At 46.7% G+C, this 24663-nt stretch overlaps 1 protein-coding gene and 1 long non-coding RNA gene across 2 annotated transcripts in view; both read left to right on the forward strand.

The window, feature by feature from the left end:
- The window catches only part of LOC137634659 (uncharacterized), a 367202-nt gene that overhangs the window by 105897 nt on the left and 236642 nt on the right, over positions 1 to 24663 (forward strand). The gene's annotated exons all lie outside the window — the stretch shown is intronic.
- Positions 1 to 24663, forward strand: part of LOC137634737 (serine/threonine-protein kinase fused-like) — a 67803-nt gene that overhangs the window by 16937 nt on the left and 26203 nt on the right. The window contains exon 2 of the mRNA XM_068367228.1: positions 15416 to 18030. Within this exon, the coding sequence (XP_068223329.1) occupies positions 15420 to 17984 (2565 nt within the window). The 5' untranslated portion in view covers positions 15416 to 15419 and the 3' untranslated portion in view covers positions 17985 to 18030. The remainder of the gene's footprint in view (positions 1 to 15415; positions 18031 to 24663) is intronic.

The following is a 24663-nucleotide window of genomic DNA, read 5'->3' on the forward strand; positions in this document are numbered from 1 at the left end:
GCTGAGGTAACCTACTCGCGTCTGCCAGTTGAGGTGGTTCCTCCACCGATGCGACCCAGTGTGGGTTGCCAGCCGCACGTTGACGTTAAGCGACGCTCGGAGGTGGTTGTTGACGTTCAGGACGTTCAACAACCAGCAGAGGTGACTTGTTGTGACGCAGTGCGTCAACCTCAGCAGCCCGGTAGGGTGTTGACTGCACAACCCAGACGGTCTAGACAGTTTCGGGTTGACGCTGTGCTTCCTCGCGCACCCATGGTTGTTGACAGTTCACAGACTGTGCAGCAGTTCCATGATATTGCGTCCGGCTCCGTCACGCATCCACCAGTGCGACCGGATTCAGCGAGTCAGACGTTGCCCACTCCGTTGCCGTTTCCTCATCAGTTTCGGATGAGGAACCCTCTGATGAGGACGTTGCTGAACAAGACGATCAGCCCCCAGCCCTGCTATCCATCCAGAAGATGCTGAAGAAGGAACGCTACTCAGTCAGGCTGTGGATGAGTCTGGTAGGGACGCTGTCATCCGTGGATCAATTTGTGTCACTAGGAAGACTACACCTCCGTCCTCTTCTATACCATCTAGCTTTTCACTGGAAAAAGGACAAGACGCTAGAAGCGGTCTCGATCCCGGTTTCCGAAAAGATAAAGTCTTGTCTGACTTGGTGAAAGGACTATATCAACCTAAGAGAGGGTCTTCCCCTGACTGTTCAGACTCCCAACCACGTTCTCTTCTCGGACGCATCGGACGTAGGCTGGGGTGCGACATTAGACGGTCGGGAATGCTCGGGAATGTGGAACTCGAGTCAAAGGACAATGCATTTCAACTGCAAGGAGCTACTGGCAGTACGTCTGGCCTGGAAAAGCTTCAGGTCTCTCCTTCAAGGCAAAGTGGTGGAGGTGAACTCGGACAACACCACGGCTTTGGCGTACATCTCCAAGCAAGGAGGGACCTACTCTCTGACGTTGTACGAGATCGCAAGGGACCTCCTCACCTGGTCAAAAGGTCTAGACATATCACTAGTAACGAGGTTCATCCAAGGCAACTTGAATGTCATGGCAGATTGTCTCAGTCGGAAGGGACAAATAATTCCAACAGAATGGACCCTCCACAAGGATGTATGCAAGAGACTTTGGGCCACCTGGGGCCAGCCAACCATAGATCTCTTCGCAACCTCGATGACCAAGAGGCTCCCAATATTTTGCTCTCCAATCCCGGACCCAGCAGCAGTTCATATAGATGCCTTTCTCCTAGATTGGTCACATCTAGATCTATATGCATTCCCTCCGTTCAAGATTGTCAACAAGGTACTGCAGATGTTCGCCTCTCACGAAGGGACAAGGTTGACGCTAGTTGCTTCCCTCTGGCCCGCGAGAGAATGGTTCACCGAGGTACTTCGATGGCTAGTAGACGTTCCCAGAATACTTCCCCTAAGGGTGGACCTTCTACGTCAGCCACACGTAAAGAAGGTACACCAAGGCCTCCACGCTCTTCGTCTGACTGCCTTCAGACTATCGAAAGACTCTCGAGAGCTAGAAGCTTTTCGAAGGAGGCAGCCAGAGCGATTGCTAGAGCAAGGAGAACATCCACCCTTAGAGTCTACCAATCGAAGTGGGAAATCTTCCGAAACTGGTGCAAGTCAGTATCCGTATCCTCGACCAGTACCTCTGTAACTCAAATAGCTGACTTCCTCTTATATCTGAGGAAAGAACGATCTCTTTCAGCTCCCACTATCAAGGGTTACAGAAGCATGTTGGCATCAGTCTTCCGTCACAGAGGCTTAGATCTTTCCAACAATAAAGATCTACAGGACCTCCTTAAGTCTTTTGAGACCACGAAGGAGCGTCGTTTGGTTACACCTGGTTGGAATTTAGACGTGGTACTAAGATTCCTTATGTCAGACAGGTTCGAACCGCTACAATCAGCCTCCCTGAAAGATCTCACCTTAAAGACTCTTTTCCTGGTATGCTTAGCCACAGCTAAAAGAGTCAGTGAGATTCATGCCTTCAGCAAGAACATCGGATTCTCATCCGAAACGGCTACATGTTCTACAACTTGGTTTTCTAGCCAAAAACGAGCTGCCTTCTCGGCCTTGGCCAATATCGTTCGATATTCCAAACTTATCGTATGGTTGGAAATGAACTAGAAAGAGTCTTATGCCCTGTAAGAGCTCTTAAGTTCTATTTAAAACGAACTAAACCTTTACGAGGCCCGTCTGAAGCTTTATGGTGTTCAGTTAAGAAACCATCTTTGCCTATGTCAAAGAATGCTTTATCCTATTTTATCAGACTGTTAATACGAGAAGCTCATTCCCATCTGAATGAGGAAGACCAAGCTTTGCTGAAGGTAAGGACACACGAAGTTAGAGCTGTCGCAACTTCCGTGGCCTTTAAACAAAATAGATCTCTGCAAAGTATAATCGACGCAACCTATTGGAAAAGCAAGTCAGTGTTCGCGTCTTTTTATCTTAAGAATGTCCAGTCTCTTTACGAGAACTGCTACACTCTGGGACCATTCGTAGCAACGAGTGCAGTAGTGGGTGAGGGCTCAACCACTACAATTCCCTAATTCCATAACCTTTTTAATCTTTCTCTTGAAATGTTTTATTATTGTTTTTGGGTTGTCCGGAAGGCTAAGAAGCCTTTCGCATCCTACTTGATTTGGCGGGTGGTCAAAGTCATTTCTTGAGAAGCGCCTAGATTAGAGGTTTTGATGAGGTCCTGTTGTATGGGTTGCAACCCTTGATACTTCAGCTCCTAGGGGTCGCTCAGCATCCTAAGAGGATCGCAAGGCTCCGTAAGGAAGACGTACTTAAAAAGGCAGAGTAATTGTTCAAGTCGACTTCCTTACCAGGTACTTATTTATTTTAAGTTTGTTATTTTGATAACTGCTAAAATGAAATAAAAAATCCTTAGCTCATAATAATGTAAACATTTATTGCTGGTCTCTACCCACCCCCCTGGGTGTGAATCAGCTTATATAATCACCGGCTAAGTTAAATATTGAAAAATTTTATTTTTATAATAAAATAAATTTTTGAATATACTTACCCGGTGATTATATATTAAAGGACCCTCCCTTCCTCCCCAATAGAGACGCAGTGGACCGAGGAGAAAATTGAGTTCTTTGTTTACATTGAGTACTGAGTACCTGCACGACAGATGGCGCTGTTGAAGTACACCCCCTACCTGCATAGCGATCGCTGGCGGATTTTTAACGTAGAGTTTTCTGTCGAGCAACAGAGTTGCAGCTTATATAATCACCGGGTAAGTATATTCAAAAATTTATTTTATTATAAAAATAACATTTTTTACTACCTTAACTGCCGCCAACACTTTGCAACCTTCATTCACTCTCTGATGTACATTTGCTTCCACTCCACCATTTGCTGCAACAACAGACCCCAAGTACTTAAACTGATCCACCTCCTCAAGTAACTCTCCATTCAACATGACATTCAACCTTGTACCACCTTCTCTTCTCGTACATCTCATAACCTTACTCTTACCCACATTAACTCTCGACTTCCTTCTCTCACACACCCTTCCAAATTCTGTCACTAGTCCCTTGTCAGGCTTGGAGAACTGAGAGAGTAGGGGTCCCCTTTTTGTTTAGTTTCATTTGTTGATGTCGGCTACCCCCCAAAATTGGGGGAAGTGCCTTGGTATATGTATGTACTGTATGTACAAGGAGAGACTCTACTCCATTTCAGCAGTAATAGCCTTTCACTCGGCTGTAAGCCAAGACTTAGACTGAAGGGGGTAGAAATTTCTTCTTTCAAAGAAATTTAATGCTCATACAAAGTTTTGAGCAGACCAGTCCTCCAATTGGGGCAAGTTCACCATCACGGAATGTTGTAAAGATGTTACGTTCCTGGAAGATGGCACCCTATGAACTGTTAAGGCTATCCTCAGACTGGGCCTTAACTTAGAAAAGGATTCCTTGCTTGTTTTAGCTTTCGCTAAACTAGTTTGTGAGCTTCATGATCTCTTATTCAACATTACCCATTCAATGGGGTGGAAGCAGGTCTCTCTCTCCCTCGTCCTTAACTTCATAGTTACTGTACATTACAACTCCATCATGGCTTGATTGCCAGGGTTTTAGTTTTAGAGACATAACTGATGATCTTGATCAGCTATTGTGTTCTGTGAGAGCACTGAGGTGCTATTTCAAGCCGACAATGACCGTTAGACTTTGCCTGTAACATCTCTTCACAAGCATAGGAAGATCAAAGGAGAAGATATCCAAGAACATGATCTCCTGGCCGAAAGAGATTATCTCTCAGATATGCACTTCCTCTTCCACAGAAGGGACACATGTAAAGGCTCACATTGTAAGAGGTATTAGTACAGTACCTCTTTAACTTTAAGAGGAATTTCTCTAAAACAGATTCTTCAGGCAGTCGTTAGAAGCATCAAACGAGGCTCAATACTTGCGTGAAATGTCCCACAGGTTCCTAGATACTGTACATTATTCACAGGACCAGTGACTGCAGATTGAGGGATGAGTAAGACTGGGATAAAGTAAAGAATGACTGGCCTTTTCTTTTACTTTCAATCTTCCCCTCTCTTGGGATACAGCTTTGAAAGACTTCGCCAGTAGAACTCAATCCAATAGTTAGGTAAGCCGACTTAGCGTGTGACTGTTCCATGCACAAGCCACGCAAGAGTCTTTTCCCCACACTCCTTATAAGGGAGAGTGTGATGTAGCTAGGCAAACTCATATTCTTGAAATAGCTTTCAATTTACAGCATCAGCAAACCCATTTCTTTTGCCAGGTCTACGACACAGAGGATTCCGGCTCAAGAATAACCTTTAAAAACCCAAGGCCATGAAACCAACTGGTTCTCCTGGGATTCACAAGGGGTAAGGAACCCTTACTCTTTTAGCATCCTAGATGCTAGAGTTTCAAGTTCCTGGGTTAAGGTTCCAGCCAGTCAGAAAGGAGACTTCCTCCCACCTATGATGAGTCTCCTAAGTAAAAGACGATGGTTTTTATTTGTGTAAGAACAAATCACTCATTTTTATTGTAATTTGTATTCTTCCTAACTATACAAACCTGTGTCCTTTACTCAAACTTTCCTGCCATCACCAGCCCTTGAGAGAGTCCCAGGCTTCCATCTAAGCAAGCTGTCAGTGAGCTGGCAGCTCCCCGCTACCGATAGGTAATTTACCTGTCAGTTGTTTACACCTTACTATAATTTGTATACTGTACTGTAGTTTGGTAGAATACAAATTAATAAAAAAATTTGTGATATTAGTGGGGAGGAAAGGATTCTCTGGAGCCAGCTGCCTCACCATAGTCAATGGTGGCGGAGGGGTGTGCTCGGGTGCAGAATGTCTAGGGGACCTCAGACTGTCATCCGGAGCCCACTGTTTTGGAGAGCTCATTTATGAAGGTCCTTCCGCTCGTTGAAGAGTTCAACGGCCTGGGGGAGGCGGCCATTGCTCCACTTTTTAAAGCTTCAGTCTCCCTCGGGGGCGAGCAGTCTTAAGCGTTACATGCTAATAAGTTACACTTCAGAGCTTCATTCTTTATTTCCAAAGAAGTATATCATCCTATATCAACCTTTGTTCCATAACCGAAATACAAACCACGCTATTTAAATAGGGTATTACTTTCGGCGTAGCTGAAATGACAAGCCATTAAAATTTTAACGAGGGTTTACCACCCCCTCGGTGAAATAGTTCACTTTGCTTGTGGCTCGGGTGATGAACAGACGTGTCTGCTCTCACCCTCGCGTATTGACAGCCTTAATCTTTTTTGCTTTTTCTTTCAGTTGTGTGTTTGGAAGTTGGCCTCTCTCTTTATCATGCGGAAGTGCCCCGGGTTACCAGACTGCCTTGTGGGACTTATATGTCAGCGGTCGAGACAGACCCTCACACCTTGTGTCCGTTCTGCAGGGGCCAACGGTGTGATAAGGATAAAGTTTGTAGTGAGTGCAAGGAGTGGTCTACCTCCCAGTGGGAGAGGTTTTCCCAGCGCCGAAAGAAGAAGTCCAAGCGGGATCTTTCTCCTTCAAGGATCTCCTTGAAGAAGGAAATCTCCAAGGACTTCTTTCGTTGCCCGAACCTCCTCCGAAGCTCCGACTCGATCGGTCTCTCCCGAGAGGCCGTCGAGTGGTAGCTTAGGCCGTACTTTTGTTGACCGACCTTGGGGTTCGGGAGAGGGAGTTGCCTCCCATAGCGAGGCAGCTCCTCCTCCTCCTCCGGGGGAGGATTTATCTATGAATGTTGCTAATGATGATTTATTGCAGCTTTGGGCTTCCTTGGGGCTTAAGGGTTTGCCCTCCAGGGAAGCCCTGTTTGACTTTATTCAGTTGGGAGCAGCTGTCAAACAGTCACCGGTGATAGCGGAGGTTGACCCTCTGTCTATCGTCGACGTTATTGTGGCAGAGGCTTCCGGCGAGTTGGGTCAAACCTCTGCCTTGGGTACTGATGTTGCTGAAGGCTTGGTTCCCCCCTCCGAACATCCTCCGAGGGAGGGGCCAAGTCCAACGGTCTCTCCTGCAGGTGATTCTCTCCCTCGGGGGAGTTCACTAACAGAGACTCCTCTTCGGAGGACTGACGATGGTGTTCCTGATGCTCCCAGAGGACGTATCCGACGCAAGGCTCGTCTTCCTCTTCGCCGTAGAGGCCTTCCTTCTCCCCACAAGGGAGTTAGGAGCCGCCTTTTCGGCTCCTCGCCCTCGCAGTTCCCCTCAGAGGATCCTCCTCACCGTGCTTTGACCGTTGCAGTTGCATCACTGGACCTCTCTGCAGATCGTTCGCGATCTCCTTCGCCTGCCAAACCTGCTGACCTTCCTTCTCCGTTCCTGGCAGCTGACGCGCTTTGGGCACCCACGCACCCCGTTTTCCAACGGGCACCGGTCCCTTCGGGGCAAAAGGGGCTTGCTCACAATGTGAGCAAGTCCCTTAAGTGCCAGGTATCCCCAGCGCGCCCACGCTCTCTTGCGCAATTGCGTGCGAGCGCTCGCCTGTTCCTGATGTTCCTGAGACAACAACCCAGAGACATCCTATGCCAGGGACAACGCACCAGCGAGCTCCTGCTGCAGAGTCGACGCGCCAGCGCTCTCCTGCTCGCCACCAATCTCCTGCTCGCCACCAATCTCCTGCTCGTCAGTGCTCACCTGCGCGCCAGCGCTCACCTGTACACCAGCGATCTCCTACTCGCCATCGCACAGCTGCGCGCCCTGATCCTGCTACGCGCGCCCACGATCTCCTACGCGCCCACAATCTCCAGCTCGCCAGCGCTCTTCACCTGCGCGCCATCGCTCGCCTGCGCGCCCTCGATCTCTGGATCTGAGTACAGGAAAGAGGAGTCGTCCCTCGCCTTCTCGCCAGCGATCTCCTGCGTGCCCTCGGAACTCGCCCACCCGTCAGCCCTCGCCTGCGCACCATCGCACGCACAGGTTCCAGCCCCTACCGTGCGCTCTTCCAGAGGCTTCCGAGATCCTGCGCGCCCACGAGCAGTCTCCTTCTCGCATTTCCATGCTTGCTGGTCCTTCTGTGCACCCTCTGTCTTCACCAGTCCGTGCACCTGCGCGCCATCACTCCCCAGCACACACACGCGCTCACGAGCCTGCTCGCCGTAGATCACCTAAGCGCCCAAGCGCACCGTCACCTGTGCGCAGTCGCTCGCTCTCCTGTGCGCCATCGCTTGCCTGCGCGCCATCGCTCGCCTGCGCACCATCATTCTCCTGCTCGCCAGCACTCGCCCGTGCGCCCACGCCCACCCGCGCGCGAACCTGGGATTATTCCCTTGCGCGAGCCTAAGCGCGATTCCCACCGGGTTTCGCAACACGAGCTACCGAACGAGTCGTCAGGAATGAGAGCAGCTAGGTTGTCTTCACCCCCCCCCCCCCGCAAGCGCAGACGCAGGAGGAGGGGAGATCTTCAGATAGGTCTAGGCACCCATCTTCTTCCCTTTCTTTCCAGGCAGGCCATGTTGTAGTCTCTACTCCAAAGGATCGCCTGATTCCCTTCCCTCCAGAGGGAGTCTGACACTGCGTCTGTCAGTAAGCAGCCATGGTTTGAGTCCCTTATCAGAGCTGTCGTCCAGGCTGTTAAACCTGCCTTCTCTGATTTGGGCCTCAAACCAAGGGCAGCTCCGACCCCACTGAAGAGGAAGAGAGGAGTAGAGGTCGTGGTGACTTCTCCTCGGGTCAAGCTGGCTCCTAAGAAGTCCGTCAGGAAGGCTCCTTCCCCCCCCCCCCCCCCCCCCCCCCCGCGGACGTTTTCTCCATCCCCTGTGGACGAGGATTTTCCGTCCTCAGGGGAGTCTTCCGAGGTGAGACCTTCTCCCACCGCACCAATGGGAGCAACCCCACCTCGAGCAGGAGAATTGTCCAGTGTTGGGGCGGAGAAGAGCCCTCAGACTTCGTTGCTGGAGTCCTGTATCCCTCCTAGGAGGGAACCGAAGGACTCGAAGACCATCCCGAAATCTTCTTCCAGGATTCGACCAGAGCCAACGAGACCCGCGGAGAACGTCCACGTGTCCCCCCGAGAAGAGCCTTTGGGGATGGGAGACATCGCTGCCAGTTCTCCAGGGGGAGAGCAGCAAGAGTCAGAGCATGCCTTCTGGCAGGTCTTGACTCTGATGAGGAATCTCACCAAGTTTCCGGACCCTGAGATTCCTCCTCGTAAGGGCAAGGACACGGTCCTGGACCGAGTCTTTGGCACTCAGAAACTCACTAAGGCTAGTGCGGCTCTGCCCTGGTCCCAAGGGGTGAAGAGTGCCAGGGATAAGGTTGAGGGCCAGCTCTCCGAGCTCGCCTCCTCCAGCCGTTCTACTGCTGGCAACAAGCTCCTCCCGCCTCCTTGTGTCCACCAGAGGAGGTATTTTGAGATCATGGAGGAGTCTTGTTTAGCTCTTCCGTTGCAACACTCTGTGGAAGAGCTTACCAAGGGAGTGCCTCTTGATAGACTCTCTAGCCGGCAAGTGACTTTCTCGGCGACAGAGATCTTAAACCAGGAGAAGGTCGCGAAGTGTGCCATGCAGGCTACTTTGTGGCTGGATGTCTGGTTGGGGTCTCTGGGCATCCTTTTGCGATCCGAGGATCTGTCCAAGGAGAGCACTAGGAAGGCCCTAGAGACCTTCCTCCTCTCGGGCACCCGCACCATTGAGTTTCTGGCCCACCAAGTCTCGAACTTGAGGGCCAATTCGATCTTGAAACGACATGATGCGGTGGTAGAGAGGTTCCATTCGAAGGTCTCAACCGTCGAAGTCAGCAAGCTCAGACACTCATCCCTTATGGGAAAGAGCCTGTTTGAGCCCAAGGATGTGGAACAGGCAGCTGAGAGGTGGAGGAAATCCAATCAGGATTCTCTCCTCCAAAGGGCTCTTGCATCGAAGCCCTACAAACCTCCAGCACCTCAACAACAACCTCGCCAGTCCAAGACGACGAAACCGGCAGCGGAAGCGAAGACAACGGTGTCCAAACAGCAGCCCTTTCCTGTCAAAGACAAGAGAGGCAAGAAGTCCTCCAGGGGAGGCAAGAATCCTAGGGGGAGCGGCCGAGGCCGCAAACGCTAGAATTGGCAATCCCCCTGCATGTCCACCAGTGGGGGGGGGGATGCCTGCAAAGTTCCGCAATCAGGTGGCAGCAACTCGCGGCCGATTCCTGGACGGTTTATGTAATCAGTCAAGGATACTGCGTCACGTTCATAACATCTCTACCTCCCCTGACAGCGAATTCAGTGTCGTAGAGCTCCTATGCCATGGGATCGGCAAAGGGGCTAGCCCTACGGGCAGAAGTCGAGACCATGCTAAAGAAGGATGTTCTCCAAGAGGTCGTCGACGGGTCCAAAGGCTTCTTCAGTCGACTCTTTCTTGTAAAGAAGGCGTCTGGAGGCTGGAGACCAGTCATCGACCTCTCAGCTCTGAACAGGTTTGTCAAACAAACTCCGTTCAGCATGAAGACAGCAGACACGGTCAGACTTGCAGTGAGACCACAAGACTTCATGTGTACACTGGAACTGAAGGACGCGTACTTCCAGATCCCAATCCATCCGTCTTCAAGGAAGTACTTAAGATTCAGCCTAGACAACAAGATCTACCAGTTCAAGGTGCTGTGTTTCGGTCTCTCCACAGGACCTCAGGTTTTCACCAGAGTGTTAACCCTGATCTCTTCGTGGGCACACAGGATCGGCATTCGTCTACTCCGCTATCTGGACGACTGGCTGATCCTGGCAGACTCGGAGTTGACCCTTCTTCAACACTGGGATAAGCTTCTGAGACTTTGCCAAGATCTAGGGATCATGGTAAATCTCGAGAAGTCTTCTCTGCTTCCATCTCAACGACTGGTATATCTAGGCATGATCTTGGACACCAATCTCCACAAAGCCTTTCCATCAGACGACAGGATAGCAAGGCTGAGGAGGGTCGCAGTTCCTTTCCTCAGACGAGAAGAACTCCCAGCCCAATCGTGGTTACGTCTCTTTGGTCACCTTTCCTCTCTGGCCCGTCTAGTTCCAAATGGGCGCCTCAGGATGAGATCCCTGCAATGGCGGCTCAAGTCCTGGTGGAATCAAGGTCACGATTCCCCGGACATTTTGGTCCCTATGGGTCCTGCGGAACGGACGGACCTTCAATGGTGGGTGACAGACGAAAACCTCCGAAAGGGAGTGGCTCTTCTCATCCTGCCCCCGGATTTGATGCTGTTCTTGGACGCCTCAAAAGAAGGGTGGGGGCCCCACGTTCTGAGCCACAGGACCTCAGGCCTATGGTCAGAATCAGAAAAGTGCCTCCACATAAACCTGCTAGAGATGAAGGCCGTCTATCTGGCACTTGAACAGTTCTGACAGTACCTGGCAGGTCACTCCATGGTGGTGATGAGCGACAACACCACGGTAGTGGCTTACATCAACAAGCAGGGAGGTACCCTTTCACAACAGCTATCCCATCTTGCAGTAGAGATACTGAGATGGACCGAAGTCCACTCGATTCCACTATCGGCTCGCTTCATTCCGGGCAAAAGGAATGTGCTCGCCGACAGTCTGAGCAGAGCATCCCAGATAGTGAGTACCGAGTGGTCTTTGGATCCTCTAGTAGCCAACAAAGTCCTGACTTTGTGGGGTTCCCCGACGGTGGATCTGTTCGCGACAGCCTTGAATTTTAAGCTTCCACTGTACTGCTCCCCAGTCCCGGACCCCAAGGCACTCTGGCAAGATGCTTTCCAACAACGGTGGGAAAACATCGACGTTTACGCCTTTCCCCCATTCTGTCTGATGAGAAGGGTGCTCAACAAGACCAGAATATCGGTCAACCTGTCAATGACCTTAATAGCTCCGCTATGGCATCACGCAGAGTGGTTCCCGGACCTTCTGCAGCTCCTGACGGAACTCCTGAGAGAACTCCCTCCTCGACACGAGCTGCTCAAGCAACCACACTGCAACATCTTCCACAAAGCCGTAACATCGCTGCGGCTTCACGCCTGGAGACTATCCAGCATCTCCTCACAGAGAGAGGCTTTTCGCAACAAGTTGCGGAAAGGATGTCTCGACACCTGCGAAAGTCATCCGCAGGGGTCTACCAGGCGAAGTGGAGAGTCTTCTGTGGTTGGTGTCATGGAAGGGGTATCTCTCCACTCGATGCCACTATTCCAGCAATAGCGGAGTTTCTTGTGTATTTGCGGGAAGAAATGCGCCTTTCTGTCTCGGCAGTGAAAGGCTATCGCTCAGCCTTAAGTCTTGCCTTCAGGCTAAAAGGAATGGACATTTCCTCCTCGCTGGAACTTTCTCTACTCATACGAAATTATGAACTTACCTGCCCTCAGTCGGAAGTGAGACCTCCTCCATGGAACGGGGTTCGAGTCCTCGGCTCTTAAGAGACCTCCGTTCGAACCATTACGCCAGGCTTCTGATCTCCACCTCACTTGGAAGACGGTGTTCCTACTTGCTTTGGCCTTGGACAAGCGAGTCAGCGAACTTCATGGTCTCTCGTATGACATCGCCCATTCAAGGGGATGGGGGGGAGGTAACGTTCAGGTTCGTCCCTGAGTTTGTGGCTATGACTCAAAATCCAGGAGTGCCGGACCCCCCGGTTCGACTCCTTCCGGATTTCGAGTCTCCGTTCTGTAACAGATGACCCAGACCATCTCCTACTGTGCCCAGTAAGGAGTCTGAGGCTCTATCTTTAAAAAACAGCTGCAGTTCGTCCTCGAGTGCAAGCATTGTTTGTGAGCACAGGAAGGACGAAGAGGAGGGTCACTAAGAATACTATCTCAGCATGGATTCGCAGGGTCATCCACTATTACCTGAATCCAGACCCTCCTCCGTCACGTTGCCCTAGAGCACATGATGTCAGGGGTATCGCTACGTCCCTGGCGTTCAAGAGAAACTACTCGGTGACGCAGGTTCTACAAGCAGGGGTTTGGAAGCATCAAACGACCTTCACAGCCCACTACCTTCAAGACGTGACCCACAGGAGGCTCGATACATTCTCTGTCGGCCCTGTGGTGGCTGCACAACAGCTGGTCTAAACCTCAGGCTCCTTAATGGACAAGTAGCAGAAGGTTGAGGGCATTGTTACCCAGTTTTAGTCTGCATGAATGAAAAGGTATGCCTGGCCCTTATTCTTTTCTCCATCCTCCCCTCTCTTGGGGAAAGCAGCATCCTGGGTTCTCTGCACAGCTGACCTCAAACCACTGCAGGTAAACCATGCTTCCTTGTGTTCTTAGTATTAAGATAATACTGTCGCGTCCCCATACCCTTACGAGGTGGTATTGGGAATGTCCTAACCTAGAATTGCATCTAAAGGACTCCAGGTCAACTTCGTAGGACGAGTCACACTTCATTCCTTCACACACAAGCTTACGTAGGCCGCGATCCTTGCAGAGCAAGGTATTTGCGAGGTGCAGGGACTCCTTATCTTGAGTTCTACTTACTCAGATACTGAGTTCCCGGGCAAAGAGCCAAAGCCAGTACGGCTGGGACTTACCACCCTTCCTAAGGGTTAAGTCACCCTATTTAAATAGCGTGGTTTGTATTTCGGTTACGGAACAAATGACAAATTCGTAGATAATTTGTATTTTTCCTAACCATACAAACCTTAGCTATTTAATCAAACTTGCCCGCCAGCCCTGTCCCCCGGGATAAGTCCTACCTCTAAGCAAAGTGAACTAGTTCACCGGTGTGTGAGGGGGGAGGGGTAGCTAGCTACCCCTCCCCTACCCCTTCGCTAACTAGCGAGGGGGTTGTAAACCCTCGTTAAAATTCTAATGGCTCGTCATTTCAGCTACGTCGAAAGTAATACCCTATTTAAATAGCTAAGGTTTGTATGGATAGGAAAAATACAAATTATCTACGAATTTGTCATATTAATCATACATTTGATATTTGATTCTATCTGACATCTCCTTTAGTTAAGGGTTCATCTTGATTGATCTAGTAGTGCACTGTACATTTAATAATGTATAACCCAGAACCTATCAGTTTTTCACCCTTCTGGAAAACAGATACAGTAGGGGTTGTCAGCGGTCTTCAGTTTGTGGTCAGTGCTTCCAGGGAAGAATTAGAACCTTCCAGTTTTGGTTTGTGGGGACTTGCAACCTTTACCAAGTTGTGAGTCTCCTAATTAAAGTACAAGGATTTGTACTGAATGCCGTTTAGGAACAAATATCAAATTTTTGAAGTAATTTGTATTTTTCCTAGCTTACAAACCTGAGTCCTTTAATATGAACTTCCCTCCTCAACAACCATTATGAGTTCTGGGCCGAAGGATAAAAAAATTATTAGTCTCCGACTGGAAAAGAGGGGGCTCAGCCCTGCACCTGAAGCAGTTGGATAACTCCTCATTATCCAATTTCAACGGTCGATTCCAAACAAATCTCCCTAATTAAAGGACTCAGGTTTGTATAGCTAGGAAAAATGCAAATTACTTTAAAAATCTTGTATATTTAGCCTTCAGGGGAAGGGTAAGCAGCATGCCCAACTTACAGGAATACTAAATTGCACATCTAGCATACATAGAAAGGGGGCTGATAAGCATTTTCAGCATATAGACACACATTAGATTTGTGACTTAGTACATTATTGTTTTCCAGTTCTTTTTGTGTATTGTAGGTATCTATGCTTATAATGATGGATTAATTGGTTGATCAGATTAGTGCTACCGCATTAAAGATCATTGAAAACCAAATATAAATAGGAGTTATAAGTATTGCACTCTACATTATTATATCTTTTACTTGATAAAAATATTTTGTAAAACAACTCATGCAATCACATAAAATCAAATTCCGCTACTCATTAGAATCAAATGAATGATATGGTTAACTTGTCTGATAATGCCATTTGGGAATGAGGTTCGTGTTTATTTTTAGGTATAAATCTTAGATCTTCATAGTTGAGAAAGATACGGGTAAATTAAATCTACAATTGAAAATTAAATCCTGTACAGTAGTTATCTGGAAGAACAAGGTAATTGCAAGCATAGTCCAGTCGTATACATTTACAGGGGTGAGCCGGTGTATTAGGTTAATCCTTCAATATCAAGTGAAGTGGGAGTTTGGGTTTGTTTGATTTTCATTTCTCTATGAGAAAGAATTGGATGATATTTTTAAATACTTTTTAATACAAATATTTTTTTATCCTTGTTGTACAACATTGAGGTTGATTGTCGGATATGTTGATGGTTATTTCAGAAACTGGAAATAAGTTTGTCTTGTTTAGATGTTTGAAAAATGAAGTCTAGTACTTGTTTCATGTTCTCAACATTGAATCTCCAGTTACTCTATGTATACAAGTGTTTTTTAAAAAGCTAATAGTATTTCTTTCTGCATTATCTCTTAATATGATTGGTCCATGTAGCAACATGTTAGCAGAATTGTTTTTATTTTCTGACTATTTTATAGTAGTTTTAATTTTGAATGAGTTGTTAAGGGAAGTGAAAGGAAACATGTTGATGAGAAATTTTTTCAGTTATTAGATTAGTTATTGTTGTGTTTTCAGGCACATATTGATGACATTTGAGTATTGTGTTGAGGACAACTGGCCAGTTTTTATCTGTAATTTGGCAGTAATTCAGTTATTCACCTTAACTTTATTCAGAGAAAAAATATTGTAATGAAATTGTTTTCTAGATATAAATAAAACTTTTCTTTCGGTTTGGTTTAAAAAACAGATTATCAGGTATTTTACAGTACAGTACTCTTTGAAATAGCAGTGAAAGTAATAAAGAATTAGAAGGTAAATGTATGTTAGTCTGCTTGAACTTAGGAGGGGTTTTCTTTCTAGTTTTGAAGCATTTATAAACCAGTGTTACTTATATCAGAATATTTTCTGGATGACAGAGCCCAGAAAATATTTTTAATGTCTAATACAGAGGTTAGTGAGTGAGATGTGAATAACAGAAATAAAATATTTCAATTTGTTGTGTGAATACCTTGTGAGCATTTTGTGAATCCATTTTTCAATTTCAGATAGATGTATGAGATGGAGAAATATCAGGTCCTGGAGGCTATTGGACAAGGATCATTTGGAAGAGTGTTTAGAGGAAAATGCCTGGTTACAGGTCAAATAGTAGCACTCAAGTTTATACCAAAGCGAAACAAGGGTGCAAGAGAACTGAAAAGTCTACGGCGGGAATGTGATATCCAGAGAGGGCTTGCACATCCAAACATTGTACGAATGGTAGATTCCTTTGAGACAGAAAATGAAGTTGTGGCAGTAAGTGAATATGTTCCAGGACAACTTTTTCAACTTTTGGAATCTAAAGGTCCATTGAAAGAAGAAAGAGTTAAACAAATAGCTAGTAATTTAGTATCAGCCATTTATTACTTGCATTCACACAGAATATTACACAGAGACATTAAACCCCAAAATATCCTATTGGCTTCATCGGGAGAAGCAAAGTTATGTGATTTTGGGTTTTCCAGAAAAATGGGAATTAATACATATGTATTAACTTCAGTGAAGGGCACTCCATTATATATGGCACCAGAAGTAATTGAAGAAAAGCCATATGATCATACTGCAGATCTTTGGTCTCTAGGATGCATTTTATATGAGCTTTTGGAGGGGAAACCTCCATTTTGTACTACTTCTATTGTTCAGTTGGTAAAAATGGTTAAAATTGAGCCAATCATTTGGTCTGATGAATGGAGTGTAGATTGCCTGAGCTTTTTGAAGGGATTGCTTAATAAAGATCCGATGAGAAGGTTAACATGGCCAGATCTATTAGAACATCCTTGGGTGCATGAAGGACTTATATTTGTACAACAGACTTTAAATACTGCACCACTAACCAATCCACTAACTTTATCACAGCAGCAAGTTAAAGAGCAGCAAAGGCAGGAACTAGTACAGAGAGCTTCTGGCCAGCCAAGAATGATGCTGAAACCAATGGGAAGACAAGTAGAAACTCCTAATAGAATGGAAGGTTCAGGGCTAAGATCCAGACCAGGTTCAGAATTAACAGGTCCTATTGAAGGCAGTATCATTGTTGAATTACCCCCTGCTCCCTTTCATGAGGGACAGAGTACAAGTATAGACTCTACACTACCACAGATCGACCCGGTTGTTCTAAAGAAGTTGGCAGCTGTTCATCTTCAAGCTAGGGGAGGAAGCCCTCATCTGAGTACTTCAAGATCTCCTTCGCCAATTCCGATGAGACGGAGAGGAAGGGAAAAGATGATAGAAGTTCAGCTGTCAAGTTCAGGTGAGGCTGCTGGGCAAACCAAGAGTGATAAAGCAAATTTTGGAGATGGTTTTCAGACTACCGTAGTAGAAGTAGAGGTGCACAAAAGTGCAGCATCAATCACATCAACCTCTGGCACTGAAGTTTCTAGAATGAGGGATCTTGATGCAGATGCAAGGTGTGCAGTTGGGGCTTCTGTTAGAAAGTTAAGCACATTGTCTCAGGAATCAGGATTTAAACCTGAAGATGTTCAAGATTTCAGAATGCGTGGACCTGTACCTTTGGAAGATCGTAAAGACAGCATGGTCAATTATTTGGCTAATTCTATTGACTCCTCAAGGAGAGGAAGTAGACCTTCATATGGTATGTTGGAACCAGTGCAAGATGGACGGCCAAGTTTGCCCAATATCAATGAAGAAAGTTTAACTCCATTTACGCAAGAAAGAGCATTAACTGTGATAAGTGGGAAGACATTAAGTAGTGCGGCAGTCTTTACACTTCACAGCTTTAATTCAGATGACAAACCTATCGAGACTGAAGAATGGTGTAGATTTCTAGATAAAACATTAGCTGATGTACTGAATGGAAACTACAGTATTTTCTTTGAACAAAGTGAGCTTTCAATGTTTGTATCTCCTCTTAGGAATCAGACTTGTGCTCTTCAGGTTATCAATAAAATAGGAACTTTATTCATGCTACCCTTTACAATTGAGAGTATGAAAGACCAAACTGATGATGTTATTAGAGTATATCTCGAATGCAAATTAGTGCCAAACCTTGTTTATGCATGTAAATTAATACTCAAACTAGAATCTAAGGTTAACAGAACTGTGGAATTTGATAAGGATCAAATTGACACTATGGGTCAAATTACAATGTTAATTTGTCACTTAGTATATACTGAAACAGATTTCTTGTTACAGTTTTGTGACTGTGTATGTGTCCTAAATGCTTTTACTGTCATTAGCAAAATATTAACTTTAGATAGTGTTTTACCCGAGTTGGTTGCAGATATGTTGGCAGTATTGAATCAAATACTTCGTATTACACCAGAAAATAAGTCTGTAGTTGAGCAAGTGTTTGGAACAAGTGACTCTGTTGTACTGCTTTTGGGGACATTGATAACTCATAAAGTTCCATTAGTGAGGTCAAGGTTATGCACTTTGATTGGATACCTTGCTAAGTGCTGTCCATCAATATCCAAATTGTTTGAAGGGCAACACAAACTCATCTGTGACTTAATTAACTTAGAAAGTGACATTGTTCCTCAAGTGCGGAAAACAGCTTCATTTGCGGTTTCTTGTCTTCAAGCTTTCACGGAACTAATGCCAGAAGATTCATGTGCTGGATAAGAGTTTTCTAAAAGCCCAATTGATGTTCAAACCTGCTAAAGATCTGGTAAGTACCCTGTATAACTTTATTTGTGATATTTAAGTACTTCTGCAATTTATTTTAAAACCTTTGGGCTAAATTGTGAAGATTATCTGGAAAAGTATGAATGCAAAACTTAATTTCTATATGATATACACTACCGTATTGTGAACAGAATTGGAATCATATCCATCACTGGGAAAATTTTAAATATCTGATTAGTAATTGTTTATAGTTGTCACACTATGTTCCTACAAGAATGCAAACCCTTTTCTCTTTACTATGAAGATATGTTTTCAGTGTACTTGGAATCTAGCCATAAATTTTTATGCGAGGTGTCAATGACCCTCTGCTAGTTAGCGGAGGTAGACCAGCCACCCTGCTCACACACTCACCCAGTGATATATGTTACAATTGTTTTTGGCTCGGTGGAGTGAAGACATGCTGTCTCGCTCTCCTTTAAATTCTTATATTTACCTACTGTAAAACATTTTTATCTCTTTCTTTTTGTTGGTCTTTGAGGACTGCGACTATGCGGGTTTGCTCCAGAATAGCGGGCCAAGTTTGAGGCACGTTCATATCTGTTGTGGAGACTGATCCTCACCGACTTTGCCTTGTGTGCAGACGACACTCCTACATGTAGGCTTCTCCCTGCGATGAGTGTCGTGAGTGGTTATCCTCACAGTGGGAGCGATATGATAGGCTGCAGAAGAAGTCTAAAGGGGATTTTTTTTCCTTGGGGTCTTCCTCGAGGCCGAAGAAGTCCTGATGTCTTCCCCTAGGCCTCTTACTCTCTGTCACTGACTCTGCTCCTTAGGCTTCTCCAGAGGATGGTTGAGCAAGAGAGATGACCATTTAACCCTTGCAACCCTTCGGGCCAGGAGGACCCCATTGCTTCCCCTAGTGCTCATCCGCCATCCATGGGGAGTCGCTCTCTTAACGCCTTATGTCATTTGTGGCCTTCCTATCAAATACACACTCGAGGCCTAAGACTATGTAGTGGAGACTTTAGGTCTTCCCCAAAGATGTCGGTGCTATGTAAAAGTGGGGAACCACCCTTGTCCCTACATCGAGATTTTGTAACCATGCGGAGTACATTAGAGATCCTAACCACCAATTCTCCAACAAAGAAGCTATTCAACCTCAGTGACATGTTCATAAACAATCATGAACCATCATTCCCAATAAGAGCAAATAGGCTATTACATTCTACAAATGTCAGAATGAATATAACCATTTTTCTTTCCTCCACCTTGGACCTTAAAGAAAACAAAAAAAATGCTTTCATCTTTATTAGTTGTCAAAAAAATAGTTATACCCCTAGTCACCATAAACAACATGCCTTGGAACATATTCAAAGGAAAGGACCTCATTATGCTATATATACTGATGTCTCTAAATCTTCAATGGGTGCTGGGAAGGCTGCAGTGTCCTCACACAAAATTAGTCAGCTCACATTACCGGTGAAGTATAAGTATTTACATCCGAACTATCAGCCGTTATGTTAGCAATTGAAGTTATTAAAACTATTGAAGATAGGGCAAATTATGTTTGTGATTGACAGTGATTCAAGAAGTGCCATAGAATCCCTATAGCGTTATACTCATAAAAATCAATTGGTATTGAAAATTAAAGAGCTTTTTCACATTGAAAATTAAAGAGCTTCTTCACAGCTTTTACTCCCGTAGGGTAAAAATAGAAATATGTTGGATTCCAATCAATTTTCCAAATCAAGCTTTTACACTACCTGTGAAAGATTATATAACCCATTTGAAGCATTTTATATCTACAAAATGGCAAGATCAGTGGAAGAGCTGGGCTATTTTCCCTGTTGGTGCCCTTGGGTGTATAGCATGCTGCTATTCCAACTAGGATTGTAGCTTAGCAAGTAATAATAATAATCGGTCAACAACCGTGTTTCGGAGCCTTGGTCTGAGCGGTTACCCAGGCCTTTGCATCGGGTATTCCATCTTCGCGCCCTGCGAAAACTCCCAGGATTTCCCTGGTATAGTCTTCCTTGTCATCGGATCCAAGGCGAAAATCTACGGTTCCATCTCCCCTGAAGAGAAAGAGAGGAGTCTCCGACATCTTATCATCCAGGGTCAAGCTGACCCCAGTCAGGATGTCACAAGGGGAGGACTAGCTTCGCTGGTTCTTCTTCCCCTCGCCCTCTTGCTCACTCATCACCTCGGTCAAGAGACGTTCGCAGGGAAGAGTCTTTGACAGACTTTCCGCCCGTCCTCTATAGATGAAGTCCCACAAGATAGCAGTGTTGCGGCCTCATAACCCTTGGAGATTTCCACCCGTCCTTTTATGGGTGGCCATCAGTAGGTCCCACCACAAAAACCATTGGTACTGGAGACCTTTTTCCCAGCTAGGAGGGATCCTAAAGACTCCAAGACACTGCAGAAATCTCCTTGGCAGTGGATGACAAAGATCAAGCTGCCCGTCCTTCTTCGAAAGGTGAAAAGATGGAGTCAGAGCACGCCTTTTGGCAAGTACAGGCTTGCATGAGGACCCTCCAAGAGTTGGCAGACCCGGCGATCGCTTCTCAAGAATGCAAAGACACGGCCCTAGATCGTGTCTTTGGCACTCAGAAGCCCCTGAAATCCAGTGTTTCTTTGCCCTGGTCTCAGGGACTGAAGAGTGCCTGGAGTAAGGTTACTGCACAGCTCTTCAATTGGGCTTGTCCTCCAAGCTCCTCCTGCCTCCGGGTCTCAAGCAGAGGAGATACTATGAGGTTCTTGACGAGCCCCACTTGGCTCTTTCTCTTCACCATTCTGTAGAGGAATTGACGAAGGGGTTCTCCCTGGAGAGGCTTTCCAGTCATCAAGTCTTTTTCACGGCCATGGAGATCCTTAACCAGGGGAAAGTAGCGAAGTATGCCAAGCAGGCTACTTCGTGGCTGGATTGGGATCCGTTGGGGCCCTGGTGCGGACTAAGGATTTTTCCAAAGAAAGCACCAGGAAGGCGATGGAAGCTTTCTTATTTTCGGGTACTCGTACCATTGAGTTCCTGGCCCACCAAGTGGTGAACTTGTTAGCCAACACCATCCTGAAGGGTAGGGACACAGTAGCCGAGAGGTTCCATCACCAAGTCCCAAGCGTCGAGATTGCAAGTTTGCAAGACTTCAAAGAGATGGATGAAGTCTCACCAAGACTGTCCTCCATAGGGCCCTAACATCTCGGCCCTTCGGACTACCAGCTCCTGTGCAAACCAGCCAACTAAACTCCTCATGCACAAGATGGCAGCAAAAGATAAGGTTTGTAAGAAGCTCTCCCATGGAGGCGAAACAACCTAGAGTTGATGGCCGCAGCTGCAAAGGCTAGGATAGGCGATCCCCTTCCTTGTCCACCAGTGGGGGGATGCCTACATCGCTGCTGGAAGAGGTGGAATCAGCTCGGTACCGAATCCTGGACAACATCCATGATTCATGCAGGGTATCATGTGCCGTTCATTTCATTTCTCCCTCCACTGATCAAGACTAGTGTTAAAAAGCTCCTATGCGAAGGGATCCGCAAAGGGGCTGGCCCGAAGTCCAGACCATGTTGGAGAATGGCGCTCTCCAAGAGGTCCTCGACGACTCCCCAGGCTTATTCAGTAGTCTTTATCTTGTGAAAAAGGCGTCTGGAGGCTGGAGACCAGTCATTGACCTCTCAGCTCCAAACAAGTTTGTCAAGCAAACCTTGTTCAACATGGAGATGGCAGAACATGGTCAGACACGCAGTATGACCACAGGACTTCATGTGCACGCTCAACCTAAAGAACGCATACTTCCAGATCCCAATCCATCCATCTTCAAAGAAGCATCTGAGATTCAGTCTGGACAACAAGAAATACCAGTTCAAGGTGCTATACTTCGGTCTTTCCACAGCACCCCTGGTCTTCACAAAAGTATTCGCCCTTGTGTCATTTGGGGCTCGCAGGTTCTGCATCCGTCTCCTACATTATTTGGATGACTGGCTGATCTTAGCAGACTCTGTGGCAACCCATCTTCAGCACCGAGACAAGCTTCTGGGGCTTTGCCAAGATCTGGGAATCATGGTAAACCTCAAAAATTCATCCCGGCTTCCTTCCCACTCAAAGACTGCTTTATCTAGGAATGATTATAGACACCAACCTGCACCAAGCCTTCCCATCAGAAGACGGTAGTGAAGCTGAGGAAGGTCACAACACCTTTTCTCAGACAAGAGGAAATTCAGCTCAGAGGTGGCTATGTCTCCTCAGGCACCTATCATCTCTGGCCCGTCTAGTTCCCAATGGCCGTCTCAGGATACGATCCCTCCAATGATGGCTAAAGTTCAACTGGAATCAGGCCTTTGATTCCCTGGACATTCTGATCCCCATGGGACCAGAGGAACAGAAGGATCTCGATTGGTGGGTGGCAGACAAGAATCTGCTGAAGGGCGTTGATCTTCTCATCCTCCCCCTGGACTTGATGCTCCTTTCAGACACGTCAAAAGAATGATGGGGTCCAACGTGCTGCAACACACGACCTCAGTCCTTTGGTCAGAGTTTGAAAAGTACCTGCATATAAATCTCTTAGAGATGAAGGCCGTCTTCCTGGCCCTTCAACAGTTCCATCAGTTCCTGGCCAGTCACTCTGTGGTGGTGATGAGCGACAACACCACAGTAGTAGCTTACATCAACAAGCAAGGAGGTACTTTTTCACAGCCCCTATCCCATCTGGCAGTAGAGATACTGAGATGGGCAGAAGTCCAATCGGTCTCCCTATTAGCTTGCTTCATTCTCGGCAAAGCTAATGTGCTTGCCGACAACTTGAGTAGAGCGACTCAGGTAGTGGGTTCCTATTGGTCTTTGGATCATCTCGTAGCCAACAAAGTCCTGACTTTGTGGTGTTCTCCGACAGTGAATCTGTTTGCAACGTCCCTGAATTTCAGACTCCCGTTATACTGCTCCCCAGTCTCAGACCCCAAGGCTCTGGTAAGATGCATTCCAACAACAGTGGGATATCAACGTTTATGCCTTTCCCCTGTTTTGTCTGATGAGAAGAGTACACAAAAAGGCCAAAACATCAGTCAACGACCCTCGTAGCTCCTCTATGGCATCACGCAGAATGGTTCCCAGACCTTCAGCAACTCCAGTCGGAGCTTCCGAGAGAACTTCCGCCATGACATGATCTACTCAGACAACCATGTCAACATTTATCACAAAGCTGTAGCTTCACTATGACTTCATGCCTTTTCATGCCTGGAAACTATCCAGCATCTCCTCACTCTGAGAGGATTTTCACAAGTTGCGAAAAGGATGTCTCGACATCTGCGAAGGTTGTCAGCCTCAGTCTACCAGACGAAGTGGAAGGTCTTCTGTGGTTGGTGTTGTGGAAGGGGTTTCTCTTCACTCGATGCCACTATTCCAGCATTAGCAGAGTTCTTCGTGTATTTGCGGGAGGAAAGTGCTCCTCTCAATTTTGGCAGCAAAAGGCTATCGCTTGCCTTTAAATTGAAAGAAGTGGACATTTCTCCATTGCTAGAACTTTCCCTTCTCATACGGAGTTACGAACTTACCTGTCCTCAGTCAGAAGTGAGACCTCCTCCTTGGAACGTGATTCGGGTTCTTCGGTCTCTAGAGAGGCCTTACTACGAACCATTACGCCAGGCAACATATCGCCCCCTCACATGGAAGACGATGTTCCTATTCGCTTTGGCTTCGGCCAAAAGAGTCTGTGAACTTCATGTCTCTCGTATGACATCGCCCATTCAAGGGCATGAGGTGAGGTAAGCTTCAGCTTCGTCCCTGAACATTTAGCCAAGACTCAAAATCTGGGGGTAGCGGATCATAGATTTGATTCCTTCCGGATAATGAGACTCCGCTCTGTAACTGATGACCCAGATCATCTGTTACTATGCCCAGTGAGGAGTTTGAGGCTCTACCTCAAAAGAACAGCAGCAGCCCATCCCTGAGTGCCTTCGCTCTTCGTCAACACTGGGAGAAATTTGAGGAGAATTACAAAGAACACCATTTCTGTTTGGATTTGGAGGGTCATTGACCATGCACTAAATCCAGATCCTCCACCAACATTTATTTTCAGAGCTCACGATGTCAGGGTCATAGATACGTCCCTGGCCTTCAAACGAAACTACTCTGTGGCGCAGGTTCTTTAATTGGGCAGGGGAAGAGTCAAATGACCTTCACCGCCCATTACCTGCAAGATGTGACCCACAGGAGACTCGATACGTTCTCTATCGGTCCTGTGGTGGTTGCACAACAGCTGGTTCAGTACCTCAAGCTTCTTAATGGACAAGCAGCAGAAGGTTAAGGGTACTGGTTACCCAGTTTTAGTCTGAGTGAGTAAAAAGTAATGACTGGCTCATTTCTTTTCTTCATCCTCCCCTCTCTTGGGGAAATCAGCATCCAGGGTCCTCTGCACAGCTGACCTCAACCACTGCAGGTAAACCATTGCTCCCTTGTGTAACCTAGTATTGTGTCAATACTGTTTTGTCCCCATACCCTGGCGAGGTGGTATTGGAAATGTCCTGGAGACCTCGGATGATTACGGTGGACTTGGAATAACTTTTACCTTGACAGTCACATTGCTAGTATCTTAATACACAGTTTGTGTAGGCCGCAGACCATGCATTGTTGCAAGGTATAGCGAGGTGTTAGGGTTTCCTTATTTTTTTTTTACTAACCCAAGTA

The sequence above is a fragment of the Palaemon carinicauda genome, chromosome 45, assembly GCF_036898095.1.
Source record: "Palaemon carinicauda isolate YSFRI2023 chromosome 45, ASM3689809v2, whole genome shotgun sequence".
Taxonomy (NCBI): domain Eukaryota; kingdom Metazoa; phylum Arthropoda; class Malacostraca; order Decapoda; family Palaemonidae; genus Palaemon; species Palaemon carinicauda.